This window comes from Typopeltis vanoorti, chromosome 11, assembly GCF_054136105.1.
Source record: "Typopeltis vanoorti isolate ZY-2024b chromosome 11, IOZ_Tvanoo_1.0, whole genome shotgun sequence".
In the NCBI taxonomy this organism is placed as follows: Eukaryota; Metazoa; Arthropoda; class Arachnida; order Uropygi; family Thelyphonidae; genus Typopeltis; species Typopeltis vanoorti.
Window position 1 is genome coordinate 138,746,998 of NC_143559.1, and position 26,947 is coordinate 138,773,944.

General features: G+C 36.0%; 1 protein-coding gene across 1 annotated transcript in view; it reads right to left on the minus strand.

Annotated features, from left to right (window-relative positions):
• Positions 1–1,343: 1,343 nt before the first annotated feature.
• The window catches only part of LOC150102111 (ras-related protein rab7-like), an 89,475-nt gene continuing 63,871 nt past the window's right edge, over positions 1,344–26,947 (minus strand). The window contains exons 4-5 of the mRNA XM_090401013.1: positions 22,635–22,850; positions 1,344–2,201 (exon numbers count right to left, since the gene is read on the minus strand). Of these exons, the coding sequence (XP_090257139.1) occupies positions 1,983–2,201; positions 22,635–22,850 (435 nt within the window). The 3' untranslated portion in view covers positions 1,344–1,982. The remainder of the gene's footprint in view (positions 2,202–22,634; positions 22,851–26,947) is intronic.

A 26,947-nucleotide genomic window follows, 5' to 3' on the forward strand; every position in this document is an offset into this window, starting at 1 on the left:
CTGGATTAGATGAAAAGCATTTAAGAAGGTGGTGCACCTGGGGGAGGGGGGGAAGAAGTTAAGTAGACAATTTGAGAATACACACTATGCATTGCATACGACCCACTACTGAGCATCTGCAGTGATTGCCGATACACGATACCATGATCTCCTCTGGCCTAGCTCAGGCAAACGAAGTAGCACTCAGTCTGACCAAGCACTGCTTTGTTTGCCTTGCGTTCACAGCGGCCATGATTACCAAGAGTTATAGGATGTTCCCACCTTGTGTGACTGTTAATTCATAAGTAGCATAGAAATAGAAGACACGACATAAAAAAAAAAAAATGAATTTTAATTAGGAAAAGATTTTTTGAAAATTTTCTAGTGTTTTTTTCCTTTTTCTTTGGGCCAGGACCCCTTGCACCCCCCCCCATGGGTATGCCACTGATTTAAGATGTTTACAAATTATATGTAATGATATCTTGTGCTTAAACAAGAAAAATTCTAGTTAAAACCCAGAATGTTCAGTGCAACAAAGGCATTTACTTCAGCTTTCACTAATAAAAGCACTTACAGTTAACTCAGCAACATTGCAGGTTTCACCAATGCAAGTGGATGAAGGAGGCCACTATCCATATTGTACTCGTATCATAGAAAGTTAAAAGGAATTTACCAGGGCATCACCAGTATAGACAAAATAAAACTTCTCGGTAGGCATCCCTCACAACAATCCAGTAGGGTTTAACATCAACTTTCACTGTAGCAAAAAATCAACATAGCAAACTATTCTTCTGGTCCCTATAAGTTTGTATAGCAAGTAAACTACATTTATTTTTAAGAGGACAATGACCTAAAGTTATCCTTTACAGAGATAACTTAACTCACTAGTATAAAGCAAAACTGCAACAAAACCTATTTAATCTCTTGTATTTTGTTACTTACTGAAAAGATTAATTTTAAATCTTTGAACTCTGCCTATACAGATGCTTTCCTCAATACAATTCAATAATCTATGTTAAAGAACCAGCGTAAGGGAACTACACCAGCTTTTCTTTATAAAATAGTACAAAATTTTTGTAATAACACTCATATTTCATACAATTTTTGTTAACTACAAACAACTGTTTAATTGTCTAAATATATAATGAAGTCACATCTTACAGCTGTGTATTTAAGGATGCAAATGCTTATTACACTTTATTATCACTTGAATTAAATGCTCCAGAAAGGCCATAGTAACCAATGATTATATTTTTTTCAGAACTGTTTTTCTGTGGAAGACTTATTTACAGTGTACTTGGAAAAGATTTGTAGTGAAAGAACAAACCACTCTTATCTTTGAAAAGATATTGATAGAATTTAGCTTCAGATTCTCAGAGCATTTATTAAAAAAATGAGATTATATTGCAGTTGTTTACATTTTATTATAAGAATCCAATAGCATACAGAAGTTAACAAATAAGCATTTAGAGGCTACTCATTTTTGGTCAGAATTTTATGGTAATAAACATGTAATTTTAACACCACACTCTTTAGTCTAACTCTCTGCTCTGTACATATAATTTACAGTGGTCTATTGCAACTTATTTCGCTAAGATGCTGCACAAACTAATCAAGATTCTAGTCAACCAAACAATCTTAAGTGCTGCAACATTTATCTGTACATTCTGCAATGCAGTGCAGGAAAAGCTGCTTTACAAAGTATCACTTTCAAAAGATATTTTGAAATTATAGCTGATACTCCCCCCCCCCCCCTTCTTGGAATATACAGGTTATACACTCAATGTACCAATCTCCCTACTCCCCAAAAGGCCAAATAGGCCTGCACTGCTTAATTAGATTATAATGAAAACTCATGCCAGAAGTTCACTGTCACCCACTGAAGCTAACAAATTTGTCTTTCTCCATAATTATAACTGTTGAGTGGATGACCAAAGAGAGGGTACACCAAGTTTTTCAAAGGAAAAATTAAAATCATTAACCCATGATCATGTATGATATTATTAGCATGCACAGCCATCTGGCTTTGGTTTTTGGTCACTAGTAAGTTTTATCTGATCTGGAAAGTCATTGTACAATTCAACTTCTGTTTCCTGAGCAAGAGCATCCTGTGCTACTTTCTGGAATGCAAGATCAACATTAGTAGCTTCTTTTGCACTTGTCTCGAAGAAAGGAATATTATTCTTACTTTGACACCATCCTTGGGCCCGCTTAGTTACAACCTAAAAAATATAAAAAAAACAACAACAAAATCTTAAAGTAAATAAATTAGTATCATTTTTAAAGCTATTCATTTACATGATGCATTCCTATTTCTGACATTGAAGAAACCTTGTGCAACTTCTGAATCCACCTACTCTCTCTAAAAATAGAGTTGATCAACCATCTAATGTTTTTATGGCAAGTGAATATACCAACAATATTTACATGAAATGTACCATGTAGTCTACTTTCTGTAACAAAAGAAACACTCCTGATTTCTGAAGTCTGTTAGCTAAAAACTCATTCATTATGAACAACAAGATACAACAAAGCCAACTTTCAGTTGAAAATCAATCATCCTGAAGATTTTCAGCATGCATAAATGAGTTAAATGCAATATTTTTAGATAAATGAGGTAGGGAAAAAAAAAACAACAACTATATCCTACACAAGAGGTAGAACATTTACAGCACAGTGCTGTGCATGGTGGTGCAAAGTAAGGATTCAGAAGAAATTTGTTGACATTTTTCTTGAAGCACTGGAAGTTGAAGTTGTTGGAAAACAACTTGTGAGGAAGGCTGTTCCAGAAAACAGAAGAGGATGGAATAAATGAAAAAGAGAATGAGGTTCTATGTGTTTGCACAGTTAAACTGAAAAGAGATGTTAGGCAGTTGATGCTCTTCACAGGCACGACACAAAGTGGGAAATGATGTTTGCCAGTTCAGTGGAGCATGATCATGGAAATATTGGCAGAAGAGAGCTTAAAGCTTTGTGAGATGTACTTTATGCTCTCTCTTTAGACAACATAGTTTTTAAAGAGGTTTTAAATGTGCCATGGGCACATTTAGGACTCATAAGCAGCTGAGAAGGTGTACAATAGCATCTTGAGCAGAAAAGAATGCCTAATTTTTAGAGGATGAGAAAGCTGCTCATGTGATGCCAGTATATAAAGCTGGAGGCAAATGTCAGTCAAAAGAGAGAGAGAGGGACCTGTTCTGTTCATTCATGTGCTACTGAGAGTAAGGGAAGGTGAGCTGATATCTCCTTCACAAAAGAAAAGGCAGGACGTGTTTTGGTGGCACTGAAGGTGACCAGGTTTACCTTGCGACACTGAAGGATGGTATAGAGCAGCGATTTTCAACCGGTGTGCCGCAAGATTTATGAAAACAAATTAATTGAAAGAAATAATGTCGTAATTGTGCATTTATTTATTAGTGTCTGTTCTTCCACCTGGTTACACATCGTGTGTGTAAATCAATCAAAATTATGACCATTTTTTGCCAGACCATCAAAAAAAATTAAAAGAATATATTTTTAGTATGCCGCAGAATTTTAATAATTAGTCTAGGTGTGCCGTGTTATGAAAAATGTTGAAAATCACTGGTGTAGAGATCAGAACCACATGGTTTGTTGGAGTATGATGAATGGAACATATCATTGGCAAAGCTGTGGATAGATTCAGTGGTGACAGAGGTCATTTACATATAGAAAAAATAGGGTAGGTGATGGAACAGAAGCTCAGAGGCGTTATGCAAAGCTCAAAGAGATACTATTGTCCACCATGACATGCAGTACCTCTGAGCTTTGCCTACATCTAATCTGCAAACACTTAATCATCTGTCACACCATACCAAATCTCGCACTCCGTTCACACTCGTCTGCCCACTTCTGGGGTCGGCGTTCACATCTTCTCACCTGCCTTTGAATCTCTTATGCCACTTTCAACAGCTGCAATGTTTCAGTAGCAGCTTCGCCGATTTTCACACAAAAAACACTGCTCCAAATTTCAATCACACATTTTTACACCAAAGTTTACATGTAGACCTCTATTGTTTTTGAAACAGCCAACTAGAAAATGGCTGTATCGGCTTGAGGTTTACGCTTGTATTAGTTAAAATGTACAAAGACGATTACTCAATATGACTCCAATGAAATCATCACATGGGAGACATTATGTGACCATTCTGGGAATTAAGTTGTCACACCCCATGTGCTTGTTTCCACATGTTGGAATAAATGCCAGTGGGTATAGAGTTTGAATACAATTGGAGAGAAGCCATCAGGACCAAGATACTTTAATGTTCGAATTATTTAATATTCTTCTTATGTCTCGTTGCTGGAAAACCAGGAGACATATAGTGCTTAGTTACTAGCACGAAGCGAGTTGATTTGCCTTATCATCTATGCAGGAATTGGAAGAAAAGCGACACTAGGAGGCCAGCTTTATCTTTGGGTGCTGTAACACCATTTGGATGAGAGCTGAAATTACATGTGAGCAGAAGTTGCATCTAATGAATGGCCTTTGGAAGGGACTGATTCCATTTGGCAAGCAGGTGAGTTTTTTTTTGCTATTGGTCTTTACGAAGTTGGATTGCTGATGGTTTTTTATTGCATGCTTCAGCATGATCCAAGTGTGAATTTGAGATTTTGTTGCAAGTCACCTATGGTACAGAGTATTTTAAACTCAACTGCTTTCATACATCTACTGCTCAGAAAGTTGAAAATTTTAGGTAGAATTGGGGATGAAGGCTTACATGCAGTGAGGACAGTTTGTCACTTGCTCAGTGCAAGTGTCTGGATTAGAAGAGCAAAGGTATAGTCAAACCATACAAAAGAAGAGTGGTAGTTCTAAAAGCATCATCCCAGTTGGTACCTTCACAGTGCTAAAGGACACAAGGGTAGGTGTAGTTGGAAGGAGGGTGTTCTGCATAAGTGGAAATTTGCATCAAATTGTGATATGAATTACTGAGAGGAGAGGTGACCACCATGGTATATCTGGAAGGAGAACTGGTTAAGAAAAAAAAGAAAATGGGTATCGGAAAAGTTACTAGAAATTCAAGAACATAGATGTATGATTTTGTTAGATCAATGTTTATAGAAAAATGTTTTCCATAATGTCCATCTTGATAGGTAGTGTTGGAAAAGAGGAGCCAGATGCTATTTTGATAGCTGGATTGCAGAAGATAGTTTCATTAGTAAGAAGCTGAAGAGGTTAGAGTGGTTCTCAGAATTTGGAAAGTGGAAAATACAGATACAGAAATACAAATATTATTAAGTGGAAGAAGGAAACCTTGAGCCCAAGGTCAAAATCAGAAGATTATACATTTTGCATTCTTTGGAAGAAAGGTTGGATCACACATAGGCACAGGTGCCACCTTTTGTGGCAAAATTAATCATGGAGTGTGCAATTTGGACTGTGGCTGATGTAACTAATTTGGGTTCTGTCAGAAGCAAGTGGTCTGGTCTGAATGTGATGGACATTTGTTTACGCCATGGATGTTTGTAAAGTGATTTTTGGTAGTGATTCTTTTTGAATATTGAACTTGGTTTGACTGAGGACAGTTTTCAAGGAGTGTCTCATTACTGTTTCATTTTTGGATGAAAGGAAATAGTAAGGACATGCAATGTGAGAAGATACTCTTGAAGATAATACTTAGTGTTCAGCTTCCTGCCATAATTGCCTTGACAGTACTTCCCACATGCTATTTGGGCATCCTCTCCAGGCAACCTGGCAATGAGGTTATGTGCAAGTTGATTGAGAAATCTTTTGACTCATTACTAAGAAGTTTAAGCCCATGTATTATCAGCCAACTGGCCTGCAGTACCAATGTTTTTACTGATGGAGGTTCTGGGTCTGAATATGCTTGGCATGCTTTTGAAGAGTATCTCACTGCATGGAGAAGGGTTGACAGAAATCTGAACCCCTTGCTCTGGAGGACAAATATAGTATTTGCCATTCCAGGCTGCAAAGTGAGTTTACTCCCTAGTGAGTATAGCTGACATTTCCTCCAACTGATGATGAAATTTTGTGTAGTACTTAATTGTGCAAAAAATTCATAACATTTTAGGCATCTTTGACTTGTGTGTGTGTGTGTGCAGTGTTGCTACTACATATGAATTATACTTACAAGATGTACCTGATAAGTAGCAAGGCCATTTGGTATAATTATTTGGTTGTAATTGCTGGTAGAGAATAAAAGGAACTACAGGTAACTTGTTCTTGAAAATATTTAGTGATAATTTTTTTGGATTATTATTATTGTTTCCCTTCAAATGTAAGGGCTGTTTGTTGATTATGTGGTTAAAAGCTTTCAGTTTCTGTTTTGCTGTAGATTGCATGTCACACCAATGCAGAGCGCCATGGAAGGTGATTTCAAGAGATGATTTTGTTCACTACAGCATGTGAATAATGCTTCAAAATGAGATTTATAGAATGAGAAGGGAAAAAAAAAAAAAGTGTGCAGGTGTATCAGAATGTTTCAAGAACAAGTGCCACAAGTGCAAGTAGAATGATGAAATGCAAGAAAATGAGATTGAATGGTGAGGCTGATGTTCCATGGGGTAAGTCATCATAGCAAGAATGAAACAATGGAAAATGAAGAGAATAAGCAGAGGGTAAGGAGAAAGAATGCACTTATGGTTGGAGAAATGCCTGGCAAATTGTATAAGAGAAACAAAAGGAGATAAAGCAGAGTATGAAAGAGTTAAAAGGAAAGAAAAGACAAGGATTGAATTTTTGTAAGGTGATTCAATGGTAAGAGTGCTCAAGTGTGACAAAATAATGTTTCCATGGAGTGATATGATAAGGATGTTTTCAATGCCATAAGGATGCGAAATGTGAAGGTGAAGTAGATGTTAATATTTTGGCTGATATGAATGATCTAGCAGGTGAAAAGTGAAAGTTGTGAGTCTTGCCATAGAGACAAACTGAGACAGAGGGCTTTGATTGCAAATGACTTTGTGTAGGTGTTGAGTTTGATGGAAGGAAAGATTTACATAAGGCAGATTATTTGCATTTGAATGGACTTTGTCCACTCAGAGTGCAGTTAGGGAAAACAGAATGTTTCCTTTATTTCGGAGAGTGGAGGGAGGAAGAGAAGCAGGTGAGTGATCATATGATGCAGAGTGTAACTTCCTAGTTTCCTAACTTTAGTGCGCTAATCAGCACAAGATGAGCTTCGTTGCAGGATTTAATGCCAGAAGTATTCTGAATAAGGGAGAGGAGTTTATGGAATTGGCTAGCTCAGCTAACTTTATAGGCATTAGCAAGACCTGGCTGACTTAGGTATAGTAATAGGCATAAAATGCAAGAGATGTAGTGTTTTCAGAGGAGAGAGGAAGCAGAATGGTGGCAAAAATGTTTTGCTAATATCAGAAAAAATGAAATAAAAACAGAAATACATCAGGAAGACAGGGATGCAGAAGGCAGTTCATTTGAGGCTATCTGGTGTGAGATAAAGGCTAGCAGATTGTAGATAGCATGTATTAGCATAATGAATGCAGGTTGAGTAATTATGGGTAAACAGTAGGAATGGTCACAAGGAGAGAAGGAAATAGAATTTATATAACTGCTAAGATATAATTAGCTCAGACAATATGCAATGCAGGACACATGGGATTTGAAAGTGCTGGATCTGTTCATAGCATCAGAGAACTTAAGTTGATAATACAGCAATCCCTCGATTAATTCACCTAATGCGTTCTTTAAAACAGGCACATTAATAGAATATAGTAACCGATGGGAAAATATATAATTCGTTCCTCAGATTTCTTTTTTGACCCTTAATTTTTTTTTTTTTAATAAAAAAATTAGGGTGTCTCAGGGCCTAGAAAGGAAAACCATGAAGCCGAAAGACAATAAAACATATTCAGAATATAAATTTATTATTCTGCTTCTTAACAAAGAATTGAGCTAACGTAGTTTGGCAGACATTCTGTTTTTTTTTTTTTTTTTTTTATATATACAACTGACTGTATGGCCCTATTGCCTCTTCTACAAATTTTACCGGTTCTCTCTTCACCAGGATTAGTCTCTAAGCATTGCTGCTTAAAACTTCGATTGTACAAAAACTATTTTCAAATTGTTTCTGTGAAACCTCTTTGGGGTTGTCAGTGATTAAATTTTCTTCAAGATCTTCCCGCTGTGCATCTAAATTTAACAGGTCGGAATCACTCAACTTCTCAGAATGAGATGTAATTAACTTAATTTCATTTGAAAAGCCTCTAAAATCATTTGCACAATGTGCTTCCAAAAAGATTGCATATTGCTAGCAGTAATTTCATTCGACTTGGCGGCTTTATAACTAGGCTGAGATTTCTCTGATTTGGCCAGAAAAGTCTTGGAAGACATTCATTTCGAAAAAAAAGGCCGGTTTCATCGACATTAAATATTTGTTGATCACAACAGTCCCGTCTTACACAATTTTCTTCAAAATATCTGGATATCCCCTTATCTGCACTTCACGCTTTGCCTGTGATTAGAATATTATGTAAACTATTTATCTTTTTGAAACATTCAAATCACCCAGCACTAACGTGGAATTCTTCTTTTCCATAATTGATAGCCCTTTCTTTCCAGGTTACAAGGAGACAATGCTTTTGATTTAATAAGGCCAGTGTTTAGCAGGATCATCTTTAGTTACAATCTTCGATCCATGTAAAAAGAAGTCTCTCTAATTCAATCATTAAAGCTATATAACTGAGGGGAGACCTCCACATAGCCTTTAAAGGAATGCAGAGAACTGACCAGGGCTTCTGACCTAATGTCCAATCCTCACCTTCTCGTGGTGCACCCTGTTGGGTATCTACTTGGATACTGAACGAACGAGGATGGGCTGGCAATTTTAGATTTAGCCAACCAAATTGTATTCTTATTGGTTAAACCACAATATAAAATAATGGTACGACATGACAGAATTTCATACCAGCTGGGGGCGTCGCCCGGTTAAACAAGGCCCCCGTTGTTTTCGCCAGGGAACCAGGGCGAACAGCGAAAAGTCAGCTACTGGAACAAATCTGAAAACAAACCCCAACTCAACATCACCAGAGTTAAAGATCGGTACTATCAACGTAAGAAGCCTGAATGGCAAAGAAATGGAGCTAGCTGAGGAATTAGATAAGTACCAGATCGACATAATAGGGGTGACTGAAACAAAAAAGACCAAAACTGGTGAGATCTTTCTGAGCAATAAATACAAAATGTTATATTCAGGCAATGACAATCAAGGAAAAGAAGGAGTAGCCATAGTATTCAACACAAAATATGAGGCTAATCATCTTGAATGGCAGGCAGTCTCAAGTAGAGTAATGTGGCATGAAAATGGGGAACTGGACAATGAGACTTACTTGTTTGACTATGTTATTGTTGATAGTGATGTTTTCTCCCTGGTGCAGGACACCAGAGCATACAGAGGATTTCAAATTGGAAGCAATCACTATTTAGTCTTGAGTAGGATAAAATTGAATTTCATATCGAAAAGAATAAACATGTAAAGTTGTAAAGCGAATAAAAGTTGAGCAGCTCTCAGATGTGAACTGTAGACTAACATACACAAAGATTATTGAAGAAAAAATGAAAGAGTTTGAGAACAGGAACCAAACCTTGGAGATTCAACAGCAAGCCTTGAAGAAAACCCTGATTGATTCAGCCAGAGAGGCATGTGGTGAGGTTGTCTGCAAGGATAGAAAAATCAGGCCTCCGTGGTGGACACAGGAAGTTATTAAAGAAGAAATCATATCAAAAGTTCCTGGCTAATAAGTCAGCTTTTGCTCTTAGAGAATACAGAGACAAATGTAAGAAAGCGAAACATTGTGTAAAACTAGCTAAACAAAAGTCATAGGACGACTTTGGCAAGAACATAGAAAATAAATATCAAGAAGGTGGTAAGATATTCTGGAGGTTGTTGAAGAAGCTTAGAAATGGGGGAAAGAGTGCTGTAAAAGGAGTTAGAGATAATAAAAGTGACATGAAAACATGAGAAAAAGATATCCTTGAAGTATTGAGTAATTACTTCGAAAAATCCCTAAATGAAACAAGCAGTGATACCACAGTGGTAAAAAACACTCGACAGGCAAACAGTCAGGAATACACATCCATACTTGAAGTAGAAAAAACCATCAAAGGCTTGAAATGTGGAAAGGCAGCTGGAGTAGATGATATTTGACCAGAAATGCTGAAGTATGGTGGCATATAAAAGTCTTACAGTGGCTGCACTGCATAGTTCAGAAAGTCTGGACAGAGGGACGAATTCCTGATGATTGGAGCAGAGCTCTCATAGTACCCATATATAAAAAGGGAAATAAAACTGAACATGAGAATTAGAGGTATTTCCCTACTGAGTGTTCCTGGCAAGATCTATGCAAGTATACTTCAGAAATGGTTAAGAAGGATTGTGGAAGAGAAGTTTGGTGAAGAACAAGCTGGATTCAGGCCAAATAGAGGCTGTCAGGATCAGATCTTCACTTTACGACAAATAGTTGAGAAAGCATGAGAATATAACAAAGATCTGTATTTAAGTTTTGTCGATCTGGAAAAGGCATAATGACAAGGTGCCAAAAGAGAAGCTATTCAATAAGCTACAGTTTATGGTTTCAATGGGACATTATATCAAGCAATACTTAGTCTTTATTTGAGTTGTAAGTTAGAATTGAAGGATGTACAGGAAGATAGTTTAATGTAAAATCTAGTGTGAGACAAGGATGTACATTATCTCCTCTGTTATTCATTATCTATATGAATCACATTATGAAGGAAAGTGGTATTAAACATGATATCAGAATAGGAGATGTTAATGTCACCTCATTGCGGAAAATGTTATACTTCTGAATAAATCTGCTACTAGTTTGCAAGATTCCCTGACTAAATTGAATAACTGTTGTAATAGATATGGCATGAAGGTCAGCATTAAAAAGACAAAGACAATGAAAATAGGTAGAATTGTTGAAAATGTCAACTGTGTTGTGAATGGAGAACCTGTGGAACAAGTAAAACATTTCAGCTATTTAGGCACGATTTTTAGTGAAGATGGTAAATTAAATATGGAAATAGACAACAGAATCAACAAAGCTGGTATGGCAGGAAGTCAATTGAAATGGGGGTATGATCTCATATGGAATAAGAGAGAAATTAGTTAGAACACTAAATTAGCTGTATACAAGTTAATTTAGCGTTCCAACTGGTTTGAATACAAGACAGTATTCAAACCAGTTTTAACTTATGGATCTGAGAGCTGGGTCAGAAGTAAAACACTTGACCAAAGACTAGAGACTGCAGATATGAGAGTCCTGAGAAAGTTAGAGGCATGAACAGATGGCATCAATGGCAATATCATATTAAAATAGAGGATGTTAGGAAAGAACTTGACATTGTCAGCATCCAGGAGTGCATTAGCAGAGCTAATCTCAGGTGGTATGGTCATTTAAACAGAATGGGCGAGGAAAGATTAGCAAAACAAGCGACCCAGAGGAAGACCAAGATATAGGTGGATTGATGATATAATGATAACGATAGAAATATAAGATCTGATAATGATAATATTGGAGTCTTGACAAGTAATAGGCTGATTTGGAGGAAAATTGTAGATAGAAAGTTAGTAATGATGTAAATTTTTCATGACGTATCATATCTTGTACACCCCTTGAGGGTACATGTCAGGAATTTGATGATGATATTTTGATTTCGAGTGCATGCATGATGAACATGAAGCAGCCTTACCTTTCTCTTTGTATTCAGCAGTTGATTCACCCATTTTTGTGTTCTTGTCCTATCTTTGCTGTGGACTCAGCTTGTTCATTTTTCTTCATTATTACAAGGTTTTTTTCCCAATCAGATTACTTTTCGAATAATTTTTACACTTTTATTTTTTGCTTACTAATTCTTTTACTCATGATAGGAAAATAATTTAAAATAAAAAAGTAAGGAAAACAATTGTATGATATATGATCAGCAAAATGCTATGTAAAGCATACGACATAAATTTTGGCAGTAAATTTGGAACATAATGTATATGGAAATAGTGTAGTATGCCATTAAAAAATAACTTTGTAAAATGTTTCAAATCAGTAACTAAATTATTTCATCCTGGTTAGTGATTTTTTTAAAATAGTTAGCCATAAAAAATGTATAGGTCGAAAATTTTTAATAGCTAACATTTATTTTTAAGATAGGTGCTTAAGGAAAAGCAATCATGTAGTCTTGATTTGGGAAATTGACTGAAGTGCAGAATTTTCTGTTAAGGATATGTGTGTGGAATTACAAAGCAGGTGATTATGACAAGCTGAGAAGTCAGCTTTCAGCATTGCCATGGCATAAGAATTTGTAGGAGAAAGATATAGAAAGAAATGTTTGAAAAAAAAAAAAAGCAGCATCAGAATATAAAGTACCCAGAAAATCAGGATATCTCAGGTAAAAGTTATAGATGAAAAGCATTGTTAAGTAGGAGCTGTACACAAAGAAAAAGTTGTGGAGAGAATACACAGAAAAAAGTGATTAGTATGCCCAAGTGGCAGTACAAGGAACATCCCAGAAAGGTAAGGAAAGTCAATTATTAGAGAAAGCCAGCTGATGAGGCCAAAAGAAACCTAGAGTTCTTTCACTACATGGCAAGTAAAAGGAGAATTGACAATGGAAAGACGACTTTAAAACTCTGACCCACACACATACACTACTCAATTTAAACCCCAGTACTGGGAAGGTGCGAATGGATGGAAAAAGTATCCATGACAGAAGTAGAAAATTATAGGCTGATTCATGTTAGGAGTGGTAGTTAAGGTACTAAAGACAAAAGAAAATTTTTTTCCCCTCCAAAACTTTCTGAAACTGTGCATCAGTGCCTACTGAATACAGGCACTATTTTCTAAACCTTTTATATTCTATTTTATTTTTACTAACAGTACAGTCTCAGTCCTTAAAAGCTTGTTTATCAACTTATTACTAGTTATTTGGAATTTTTTAGATTGAAATTTATTAATATCCACACTTAACTTTGCAAAATAACATTACCCCTAGAAATATGCTCTGTTGACAGCTTGTTCAGCAATCTAATAAAAAAAGTTACCAAGTAATAACTCCCATCATGCTAATTAGACATGTTTTATAAAAAAGACAAGTGCAACATTCAGATACTCTGCTTATGAATATAGAGCAATGGTAAGAGAGTAACACATTGTTCCCAAGTATAAGAATAAAATACAAAAATTTTTTTTCAAAAAACTACATGTGGCAAAAATGTATTCAAAGTTAAATTTTTCTGATATATATATATATAAAAAAAATTATTGAAAAATTCCCGTATGAAGTTCCATTCATCCCATGTAATTATAGTATTCTGAAAATTATGTTGCCCACATAACTAACTTGGTGTTAAAGAAGTAAAAAAAAAAAAAAAATTGTCTGTGCCATTTGCTGTATTTGCACTATTGTGTAAACAGAATACAAGAATAACACAGAAAATTCAATTTTTTTTTTTTACCTCTATAACACCAAGTTAACTATGTGGGCACCATCATTTTATATTGCTATGCACTGCAGTTTGAACTATTATTAAATTTTACTTTAACTAATTTTATTTAGTTAGGTAATAAAAAATAACTGACACTCACCACTCAAATGTAATTTGTTTTCCAAAAGACATGATCTTTTGGAAAATCTAATGCTGAGAATGCACTATTTATCTCACCTGATTTTACTTCAAACCATCTTCCAACACATCCTTCAATTTGAACTGCTTACTTGCAAATTAAATAGACTATGCACTGTTCCCGTATGAAGTTCCATTCATCCCATGTAATTATAGTATTCTGAAAATTATGTTGCCCACATAACTAACTTGGTGTTATAAAAGTAATTAAAAAAAATTGTCTGTTATTCTTGTATTCTGTTACACAATGGGGCTTTATTATTGGCTGATTGGCCATTCTTTCTTTTCTGATTTCATGTAATTTTCTATGATTAGCATGCGCACTTCTCACTATTTTTCCTATTCTTTAGAAGACAGGCTATGTGACACATCAAACAGGAGATTTCTTCTACTTATAGCTAGCCAGGTGGGGCGAGTGGTTAGCGTATCCGCTCTCCAGCCAAAAGGCTGCAGGTTCAAATCCAGCCGTGGGCTTGGATGTTTGTGATTGTCCCTGAAAATACTAGTGGGAGTGGTGGGCGGTAGATGGCGTTTGTGTAGTTGTGGTTCATTGTAGTTGATGGATTGTGGGTAGTGGAGATGGAGAATTGTAGAGTAGGTGCTCTCCCTCGAGGTGTCAAGTAATAATAATAATAATATATACAAAAGTACAAATACAGCAAATGACAGAAGGGCTTGAGTTTAATTGAATCACATTTACAATATTTTCTAAAAAGACATGATCTTTTGGAAAATCTAATGCTGAGAATGCACTATTTATCTCGCCTGATTTTATTTCAATCCATCTTCAAACACTTCCTTCAAATTTTAACTGCTGACTTACAACTTAAATAGAGACTATGCACTGCCCCTGTATAGAGATCCATTCATTCCACATAATTATAGCATTCTGAACAGCTTTTCACTTGCCATTCTTTGACAAGCTTTTTTCTAGATTCAGAAACCTTAAATACAGATACTGTATAAATATTTCAATGACTTTTTTATTATTACTATCATTAAAAGAGACCTCCAGGAAATCAGGAACTCATCGAGGGAGGCCATCAGTTGTTACATCTGTTCTTGAATTCATTCGCACTACTTGCAACATCCAATGGCAATCCATTCCAATCACCACTCTATGAGAGAAACATCTAGCCCTCACCTCTTCTTGACAGCATTCTCAACTTCCAAGGATGCAAGGGCATCCTTGGAAGTTGGGAATGCTCCATAAAACGAAAAACTCCACCTATTGAAATTCTGTATAACCCTTTCAGAAGTTTGGAAGTCTCAATCATATTGCACCTCTTTCTCCTATTTGCTAGTGTCTGCAGTTTACTAATTTTCAATCTCCATAATTGGTATTCCAAAATTCTAATATTTTTTTAAAACACTCTTTTACACACACGCACACGCTCTCTCCTTCACTATATCAGAATCAACACAGAAACCAGACCTGCATGCAATAGTCCAAGTGAGGACTTATCAAGGTTCTGTAAAGATGCAAAATGATTTCCTTATCTTTACATGTCAAAATTCATTTCAGTATTGCAATTATTCTCTGAGTTGTATTTACAATCTTTGTAATATGACCCTTGATATTCAACTTCCTGTCTACTAAAGCTACAAGATCCCTAGCCTGATAAGTTTCTTCTATCATAATCCTATCAATATAATACAATATTGGATATGTAAACATAGCAAAGTGTACAATCTTACATTTATTAATACTGAACTGACAGCCATTTTCCCATGCTCACAATTCCAGCCTATTGAAATCATTCTGCAAGGACAGCAGCACTCCTGATTACCCTACTTTTCTTTACACCATCAGTAAAAGCTGTACGTCACACGTGAAATCTTACACAATGTCATTAATGTACAGATTAAATTCACTAAGCACTGGAGTGGCCATATGGTATCTGCGGGTGAACAGATGAACAAAATTCAGTTTGACAACAGCTCTTGTACTTCCTCCTCATATATGAGTTTCTTCATACAGCGAAGAGGTAATGGTGAGTTCAATGTTGCATACACCAAGTCTTTAGCTTTTAGCAAAAATGACTATTCATTAGTTGAACAATCTCTTCTGCAGTCACCTGCATTCAGTAGTTATTCTTTCAAATTCGTTCTTTTTTTTTTACTCGCAACATAACAGAATTCTTTTGCGTTGTCTTTAACTTACAGAACTGGTTTCTTTTCATACTCAGACTTAGCTTTCTATACAACAATCTCGACTCTTCTGGCCTACTGCTTATAATTATCATAACTGATCATCCTTATACACACAGTATTCCTTCCACATTTTTCTTACAAATCTCTTGCTTAATTAGATTAAGCATCCATTTCACTCCTACTCTATTCTTCAAGCTGTAGGGATATATTCTGACATTGCACCATTTAAGTATTTTTTAAACACTTCCCACCCAACAACTGATACCATGGCACTGAACCCCGCATGCTCCTCAGGTGATCATAATTTCCTGCTTTGTAGTTCAGCATGTAACCTTTTCTGAATGGAACATTCATAAACTTAGTCACTTCCAAAGTACCACATGATCACTGTCAACAGCCGGAGGCAGAATAGTCGTCTTTAACTGAAACCCCTTCTGACACTATCAGATCTAACACTCTTTGACCATGAATTCCTTCTGTTACATGCTGCTTGAGATTTCTCAACAGAAATCATGGGAATATTTATAAAGAATCTGTATTTAAGTTTGGTATATTTGAAATGTTCCTTAAAACTTTTCTTAACCTCTTTTTAAGCAGCAGTAAATCTTACTTGGAACACTTAGTACAGAAATTCTTATGCTGTTTTTTCTTTTTATAGATGGTGAACTATGTGAGCTCTATTCATGTCATGTAGAACCTGAATCTTATGACCAGATCTTATGAATTATGCTGAACAGCAAATGCAAAATTTTTATACTTCCATGCTGTAACAATTCTGGTTAGAAGGGAGTGGAGAATGGGTAAAATAGTTTCGTTACATAAAAGGTGACTTCAAGACAGAAGTATCAAATTAGACAATTTGTATCTCTGGAGTGGTGGTTAAAGCACTGGAAAAGCTGGTAAAAATCAGGAATGGGTGGATAGGAATATGACCCTGTATAGGCAGCAGATGGTTTTGCAAAAGGTAGGTCCTGTTTTAATACTTTATTCACATTTTATAATAAGGTGACAGCAGAATTGGATAAACGACACCGAGGGCAATGTAAAATTGAATCAAGGCAAATGACAGAGACTAGTGGAGAACTCCCAGGGCTCAGTACTAGGGCCAAATGTTTAAAAGGGAGGGCGGAAAAGACAATAGTTAATAAACATGATATAGGTATCCTGAAGGATGATTTAACTTAGCAGTGCAGTCAAAAGGACAATGGTTGTTAATTTAGGGAGTGATGGTGGATAGAGGTTTGAAGTTCAGAGGACATATTGCAAGGGTTGGTAAAATAGCTCAGGATTACTTGGATGTTGAATACATTGACAAAGATAGGGAAGTTATTATCTATATATATATATGGCCCATAGAACATCTGAAGATTAATATAAATGATTTATCTCAACTACTGTGCACAGATTTTGTTACCTGGGTTTTTTTTAGTGATCAGGAGGTGGTGGAGAGTATTCAGAGATGAATGAGCAAGCTGGTGACAGGTCTGTGGATTGCAGAATTTAGTTAACAGGAAGAAGAGAGGGGACATGACACAAAATTATAAGTTACTCAAAGGATTCTATAAGATTGAAACAAAAGAAATTTAATAATTAAGGAGTCACCACTGGAAATTGTGCAAGAGTGTGCTGACTAGGTTCTCAACTTTGAGTATTGAATAGTGAAATGGATTGACAATAGGTGGTCGTGAGTACCTCAACAGTGAATAAGTTTAAAGACAGGTATGATAGGTTGCGAATAATCGTTAGTATGGGTCTCCTGCAATGAGTCAGTCAACTCCATGGAGATACCCGTATAATATGTACTACAGCAGCCTTTCCACATTTCAGATTTTTGATAGTTTTCTATCTTAAGTACTGATTATGTACTCCTCATCACATTTCTTTTAAATATATATTTTTTTATCAGTGTTCTATCAATATTTCATTTAACATACATTTAACTGCATATTTCATTTAACAGTCTTTCCAAGTAAATTAATTTAGCTACCCAGAATATCTTTAGTTTGTTTTCATCTCACAATTTTCATCTGATTCCTTTTACTCTTTCCTTCATTACTACTTTTTCAATAGCCCCTGGAATATTTTGCCACCTCTAAAATATAATTTCTATATTCTTACCTAAGCCTCCCCATAACTGTAGTTACTTTTTACACATAGCTCACATTTTTTTCTTTCGTCACCTTCTGACTTAACTGACAGGTATTTTCAATATGCTTTCATTTTTTCTAGGACTGATCTATTTAAATTTCTTGCATCTACCATGGAGTTATGAATTTTCTATTCTTGCAGACAATTTCACTCAACACCAAGATAAAACTTCTTTCTTAGAACTTTCAAAATGACGAACTGAACTTCAATCACATAACTATCTGAAATTGCCTGCTAATCAAGAAGTTTTATCTTTGTGTTTAATTGAATGCATCCATTACTTTTTCCTTTTGTTTCCTATCACCTGACAACTTCTATTATTTAGTAGGATCTCACCAGTTTTTGTCTTCTCAGTAACATCAGCTAAAGGTTGGTCGATTCGTAGAGCCTCTGCTACTAATGGCTCACGCAAAAAGTTAAGCAAGTTTGAGCGCGTTTAGTAGTTGGTAGGGATCATCATTCGTTCGATGCTGTTGCTACACTCTCCCTCAATGAGTCTTTGGACTCCCTGGAGGTGTTAAATAATAATGATAACTACATGGTACTTCTCTAGTTCTATAAGTGACTTATTTTCTAAGTGATAACACCCTTGTTGCTGCCAATCTTCAATTTTGTTGATTGTTTCATTAGCCAATTAGGGGTCATAGCAGAAGCGCTCACGTCGCAATCCCTGTCGGCTTGTTTACAAGCCAGAGATCTACAGTATAGCATAGTGCAATACAGTCTTCTATAGTTTCTACAGTTTCATAGTGCAACTAGCATCTTTATCAGAGACACAATGACAAAAACTCAACAACCCTTATGGGAACCAACCCCGACAATCATACCTAAAATTGCTGGAATGAACCTCATAAAAGAAATACCAAATGAAAAGTATGGAAGTGCTCACGTCGCAATCCCTGTCGGCTTGTTTACAAACTGCGAATTACAAGCCAGAGGTCAATAAAAGATCTTATTGCAAAAATGTGATATTTTATGTCTACAGGACCTTGGACTTGGACAAAGGACCTTGACAAGTCAGACCTAAAATTGCTGGAATGAAGCTCATAAAAGAAATACCACATGAAAAGTATGGAAGCGCCCACGTTGCAATCCCTCTCGGCTTGTTTAAAAGCTGCGAATTACAAGCCAGAGATCTACAGTATAGCAAAGTACAATACAGTCTTCTATAGTTTCTACAGTTTTATAGTGCAACTAACATCTTTATCAGAGACTGACTAAAACTCAACTGTCCTTATGGGAACCAACCCTGACAATCATCTCACACAATACAGAGGGCCTCTGTATTGTGTGATCTCCTCTGTAAAAGATCTTATTGCAAAAATGTGATATTTTATGTCTACAGGAGACACACAAAGGACCTCAACAAGTCAGACATAAAATTGCTGGAATGAAGCTCATAAAAGAAATACCATATGAAAAGTATAGAAGTGCTATCTTCACTTGGCAGGAGCTCCAGGTTACAAGATGCCTAATCACAAACCAAAATAACATAGAAATCCTTGGAATAGATCTGGATAACATCCGTGTTTTCTCAGTATATACACGACCTAGTATAACCTTTGCTTTTGAGATGTCCCAGTATTTGACACAAAAGAAATCTGCTATTATTATAGGCAACTTTAACAGTCATAGTACATAGTGAGGTTATAATGAAACAAATGAGGATGGAGAGTTAGTTGAACAGTGGGCTGAAAGTAATCAAATGAATCTTATACACAATCCTAAAGAGCCATCATTTAACAGTGGAAGATGGTAAAGAGGTTATAACCCAGACCTTAGATTTGTTAGTAATAGAATAGCTAATCTGTGCACTAAACAGCTACTTGCACCAATCCTAAGTTCACAACATAGACCAATAATGATGCAAATTTTCCCACCAGTCAAACTTAAAGAGATCCCATTTAGAAGACGCTTTAATTTTAAAAATGCTAACTGGGAACAGTTCTCAAGAGAATTATACATAAGCCTGACCAACATTTCACCCAGACCAGAAAATTACGGAAAGTTCAAAGCTATTAGACAGTCAGCTAACAGGCACACCCCAAGAGGCTGTAGAACGTTTTACATTCCAGGTTTTACAGAGCACAACGTGGAAATATACGAAAGATATTGTGACCTATATGATAAAGATCCATTTTCATCAGAAACAATTAATGCAGGAGAGGAACTTATAGCAGCACTGTCTGAAAAAAGAAGTTAACAATGGGCAGAGAAAATTAAAAGCTTAGATATGAAACACAGCAGCAAGAAAGCCTGGCTCTTACTCAAAAAATTATCTGGTGACACCACAACAGCAGCAACCGAAGTTAATATAAATGCAAACCAAATTGTAACTCAGCTATCTTTGAATGGTAAACCAAGTACCAAAGGAAAAATACCCAAATATTATATTAAAAAAGTTAGGGATTCTCTTCGAAGCACCATTTACTAAAGAGGAACTAGAAAATGCCCTAAAAGCCTTAAAAACCAGGAAAAGCTGCCGGTATAGATGATATCAGAAACGAGATACTAAGGAATCTGGGAGAAAAGGCAACACAGTGGTTGTTAGAATTTTTCAACTTTTGTTGGAAAAAATTTGCTACAATACCCAGGAGACAAACTAAAATAATACCTATCCTGAAACTGGGCAAACCAGCTGAGGATCCAAAGAGCTACAGGCCTATAGCTCTCCTATGCACAACACTGAAGCTGTATGAGAAGTTAATCTTGAACAGATTAAGTCCAGAAATAGAGAAAGTGCTGATAAAAGAACAGCAGGATTTAGACCAGGAAGATCATGCACTGGACAAGTATTAAACTTAACACAGTTTATTGATAACAGCTTTGAAAGGGGGTTAGCAATAGGAGCTGTATTTATAGATTTGACAGCAGCATATGACACACTAAATCTTAGAAAGCTTATAGCAAAATTTAGCATGGCAAACAGCTATCGATTAGTGGAGATATTTGGGTCGCTGCTGTTCAGCAGGAGATTCTTTGTTGATTTTCAAAGAAAAAAAAGAGCAGATGGCAGAAAAATGGTCTACCTCAGGGAAGTGTGCTATCTCCCTTCCTCTTCAACATATATACTAATCACCAACCTATAAACCCACGGTCAAGAACCTTCTTATATGCAGATGACTGAGCAATAGCTTATCAAGCAAAATCCATTAAGAAACAGCTCACACAAGAGCTAGAAACCCTTACAGTTTACTATAAGAAAAACCAACTGAAACCAAATCCCAGTAAAACCCAAATGTCTTTTCCATCTCAATAGTAGGGAGGCAAGGAGAGAGTTGAATATAGAATGGAATGGTGGGAAACTGGTCAATTATCCAAATCCAACTTACCTAGGTGTTACACGTGATAGGACCCTAAATTATAAGCGACACATAGAGAAGACAGCAGCTAAAACTCAAACACGTAATAATATGCTGCACCGATTAACATCATCTCGGTGGGGTGCAAATCCACAAGTACTGCACACCTCTGCTTTTCGACAGCCGAGTATGCTAGCCCTGTTTGGGAAAGATCATCACATGTCAAAATTATTGATAAGGTTCTTAATGAAACATGTCGGCACATTATCAGCTGCCTTAAGCCTACAAAAATTGACTATATATACTCACTGTCTGGTATTGCACCTCCTCACATCAGAAGGACTACACAGAGTAGATATGAGCAGAAATAACAAAATGATGAACGGCATCCTATGTATGGACATGTTGCAGTACATAAAAAGCTAAGATCAAGGAAAAGTTTTATTCACTCAGTGGAACCGTTGGTTGATTCCATAAAAGCTACAAGGTTAACAATGTGGCAAGAATAATCTCCAGAGGCTCTGAACTTAAACGAATCTCGTCCTTCCAGCTCACATCTTGACTGGCAAAGATGGAAGACATTGAATAGACTTCGTTCCAGAATGGGCAGATCAAAGCAGAATATGGCCAGATTGGGCTACACAGACAATGACAGCTGCTCATGCGGTGAAACACAAACCATGGATCATCTTCTGCAATGCTGCATGTACCCGAGAAGATTTAATGCAGTGTAATGAAACAGCTTTAAAGTATATTAGTCACTGGATGAGTGAAATTTCACATTTCATGTTTCTACTTAATATTTCATGCAAGTGGCATTTTTGTCTTTTAATCCCAATTCTTTTAATGTCTATTTCATTAAATGTATGAGTTTAATCATTTATATGTATGCTCTTACATTTTCTGTAGTTTGCACACGAAATAAATAAATAAATTAGCCAATTAATGAAACCTGTTTAATTGGCACAAATCTATCATGTTGTACCATTGTGGATGTTTCTGGCTTGAGCCAATACAGAATACAATTTGGTTAGCTAAGTCCAAAATTGCTACTGTATTCTCGTTCATTCAGTATCCAACAGATACCAAATATAATGTGACATACCATGTGAAGGTGAGGATTGGATATTAGGACTTCTGACAGTCAGTTCTCCACATTCTTTAAATGTCTATGTGGAGGTGTCTGCCAAGTTATGTAGCTCTGACCGGTAGTAAAAATTACTGTACTGCTTATGTCTAGGTAAAAAAAAAAAATAAAACAAATATAACATATCACAGCATCTTCACTTCTACAGTATATTGAAAAACTCAGATTGCACATTTAATGAATTTATCTCATTTCCTATACAAGAGAAAATATTAAAATGCTTTTCTAATTGAATTCTATAAAAATATTTATTAAAATAAAAAAAATCATGGCAATAATACTTACTGCTTTCTCTAAATCATTTTTGTTACCAATAACAACAAAAGGAAAGTTTTCTGGATCACGAGGAGATGCTTGAATAAGAAATTCATCTCTCCATGAATCAAGTGATTTAAATGTATTAGGGGATGTTACATCATATACCAATACACAACAGTCAGCACCTCTGTAAAAAGCAACTCCTAAGGACTGAAACCGTTCTTGTCCAGCTGTATCCCAGATCTATAACAAAAAGACAGCATTTTATTTTCCCTGAAGCAAATTCCTGAAATCCAGCAGCTCTGAAAATGTAAGGAATAAACAATCTTGAATTTCCCAGTCATATAATACCAAAGTGTTCAAGAGAAGTTATGATTAAGAGACTGTTTAATGTTGAAGGATCACAAAATAATGAAGGGGAAAAAAAAAATTGAATGGAGATGACCTACAAAGAGAAAGCTACATGTCCTGCCAGATTTTTTATTATTGATACTAATTCTGATAAACAGTGATAATGGATATATCTGTAAAAATAACAAAAACTAAACATTTGTATGGAAGGGAAGTAAAGATGAGAGATGAGTTATTAACTCTTCTCTTCTTCAACAAAGAAAAGAAAACTTATAGACAGATTTCAAGAGGATTAACCACCATACTGGCCTATATCTGTATATACATCGATAATTATATGGAAGTAAAGTGCATTTTTTGATATTTTTGATCCATGTGGCCAGTTAGGTGGTTAACAAAAGTAATACAATGTTTCTTGAATGTTGTGAAGGCAATCCTGTGATATCTTAATAACAAGAAAGACTGAATATTAGGGGCTAGCCAAGAAAAGAAGCCTACTTTTGTTTGTATGTACTGTTCACCCATTCTTGCCATCGACTTTTTTTCTCCCCTGTGAGAAAGATGCCCGGCTGTGTCCTACCATCTGCCAGGCAGATGGTAGGACACAGCAGTAAAAGGGGGAGAGAATGCATGAGAATAAGGATTAAATTTTGTATGGTGATAAGGATATAGAGAGTGAAAGTGAAAAGTGTGAGAAGACATGAAAGAGTTGCTAGTACAAGCAATAAAGAAGACCTAGGAAGTATCAGTTGTATTAACATGGTATGATAGAGGGGAGCTATTTATTTATTTCGTATTCAAACACAAGTGGTACAACATTATTTACAACAAATTAGGATACATTACAAATGAGAACAGCTTAAATTTGGTAGATGAATTATACAGGGAATAATAATTAAATATGAAAAAAAGGAAACTATACATAACTTATATACAATAAATATATGGTCAGATATTCCTCCAGTATCTTGCACAATCAACTGCTCTTTCTGTGCAGGATATAAGGTCCTCTTTTGTGCAAGGTGATAGAAGAAAGAAGGTGTTCCATGGACTGGGTTGTCCCACACTCAATTATCTGGGCCAGTGAGGTAGCCCCATTCGATGAAGTTTTGTTTGCAGCGTCCTGTTGTTTGAAGTCTGTTGAGACTTTTCCCGAGTATTCCAGTCCAAATGGGCACCACGTGGAAGAAGTTCGGCCGTTGGAATATTATATTCAGGATATAGTGCAGGCCATTGTTGAAGTCTTGTCTCTGGGAGGTTTTAGTCCTGGTTCCAAAATGTTTAATCTGTTCATTACAGACATCAAAGCCTGCAGATTTTTTAGGTTTTAATAGGTTTATGGCAGCATTGAGTTCAGTGATGGTGAAATCTGAGTTAATCACATGTTCCTCACTTGGGGTAAGTAGCTTATTTTTTGGATGCTTAGGGAATTTTCTATTTAGCAGCAGCTGATGAGCAATTTGATTAACTGTTACCTGCAGATGCTCATATGGCTTAGTGAAATCCTTCCTAATTCTGTTGATAAAGTTTCATGCCTTTCTGCTACTATGGGTCATATCAAGGTTTTCTATTTCTTTTTTCCATGAGGAAAACCTTTCCTCTGCCATCTTGGAGCATAATTTTTCTCCTGCTTGGATAGTCTCTTCTGAGAAGGGGTTGGTGTTGTAAAGTTATAAGTAACCAGCATGCTGGGCTTGTATGTCACTGGAAAGGCTTGAAATGTAGTTTGTGCAGCATCCTCAGGGGATGATGTGTTTGGTAGAGATTTTCCTCAGTATTTTTACGAATTCGGGATACTCTTGAGGGTTTGGAGGGACTTGTTCTATGGGCAGTCGAGATCTTCCATGAAGTCTTCCAATTAGCTTTTTGGAAATTAAATCGTCTGTAAGGGATTGTGTTAGGCATAATAGCTGGGTTGAATTGAAGCATTATAGGCCTATGTTGAGTACGTGGAATGGAATTTAAAACCTTTTTAACAGAAATGTTGGATATTTTTGAGCTAACAAATATGACGTCAGCGTTATAGCCTCGCTTCCATCTGCCACTGCTGAAAGATGTAGGGAGTTTTGGATTATGTATCAGGTTTAGAGAAAGGTTTTCAGCCCATTTTTTTAACAAGTTCTCCATCTTTGTTGGATTTAACCCCAGTTAACAGTCATGTATGCATTATTATTGAGAAGGATGTCAGGAAGGAAAAAGCGTCTTCTGGTGGTTTATAGACAGAGATGATCGAGATATTCTTAAATCTGATTGTAATAATCTCAATGTTTCTGTTGTTCGTTGAGTCAATGGGATCAAGTTTTCTTTTGTAAATATAGCATTACCATATTTATCGTGGGGTATTTCTTTGACGAGTTTCATGCCATGGATGTAGGGTCTTGTAGCACCTTCTCTAAGTTTCTTACAGGCAGAGCACATCGCAGTCATTAATCTCTGCAAATATTTGATGACATCTTGCTTGACACTGGAGAAACCTTCAATATTAAATAATATTATTTTTCAGGCCTGGCCCCAGGTGGGATCCTTTAGGGCAGGAATTTAGAAGAATTTTAGTTTGATCACTTGCGTTTGGTTGATAGCAGCTTTAGCTTCCCCTAATAGGTACTAACAGGGTACAGGAACGAGAACCTAGCTGCTGTGCACTCCTGCACACTAAGGGAGCTATGATTACAAATGAGTCACTGTGCAGAAGGAATGGTGTATGGTTTGTGGGTGTGTGTAGCGAGCTTGATGAAAGGAAGGCTGGCTTGCATATGATATGGATTTGGAATTAGGAGTGTTGAGAAAGTGAGATTAAGAGGTGTAGAGTCAGAGAAACTAAAATGTTTATTTGGGAGGAGGGGGGGGGTTGCAGGAAACCTATAGATTAGTAAGTAGTAGTAGAGTGATCACATTATACTAAATGTAGTTCCAAGTTCTTAACTTTAGTGGGCTAAACAATACAAGATGTAAGGTAGGATGCAGAATGAAGGTGTTATATTTGAAAGAACTTGACTGCTCCAACTATGCTATTTACCACTTATATCCAACCTATATATTAATCAGTCGAGTATAATATAACAATATGTTTATATATTGTTGGTTGGAATGTTTCAAGATTCATATTTATAATGGGACACTGACTTCAAAGATCAACGTGTATATTCAAAGAATGAAGCTAAATTATAAAAATAATAAAATATTTACTGTAAACAAATATACACAATACTTTCTACTGAGATCTGACTTCATATTCTCTATGGAATTAAGAGCAGTAAATTAATTTTTAACTTCTTAATACAACAAAGAATGGCCATTCTAAGAATTATATGCTTACTGGAGCTAAAGGTGCTTGACCACATGGTAGCTGAGTGGTAAGCATATAATGTATTACTAAATGCAAACACATTTTTAGAGTATCTTATCACATAAAAAACATTTCTCATTCAGCACATAAAACTGTAGAAAAAGAATATAACAAGTAAATAGAGTAATAGCACTAACTCAAGAGATTATAATACAGTAACAGCAGAGTTGGATAAAGTAAATGTCTTTGCAAAATCCAGTGATTCTGCTGGATTTGGCAAAGGCATTTGACAGAATACCACATGGAACTCCAGTACTCAAATCAGAACAAATGGAGATGGATATGACACTGGGTAAGTGGATAAGAGGGTGGCTGCAAGACATATCACAAAATGGTATACGGAGGGGCAGAACTGAGGCGAATACAGGTGACAATTTGGTGCAGCAAGGTTCAGTTTTGTAACTATTGCTGTGTTTATTTTGTACATAAATGATATAGGAAATAGCATGAAAGGAAATATTCAGTTGTTTGCTGAAGATTAGGCAGAGTAATAGTTAATCAAGGCAATGTGAAAAGCTTGCAGGGCAAATTTAAATAGGTTGCCAGTATGGGCAAAAGATAAGTGTCAATTTAATGTCGAGAAATGCAAAATTATGCATTTTGGAATATATAGATAATTATTTAAATTAATTATAGCTAATAG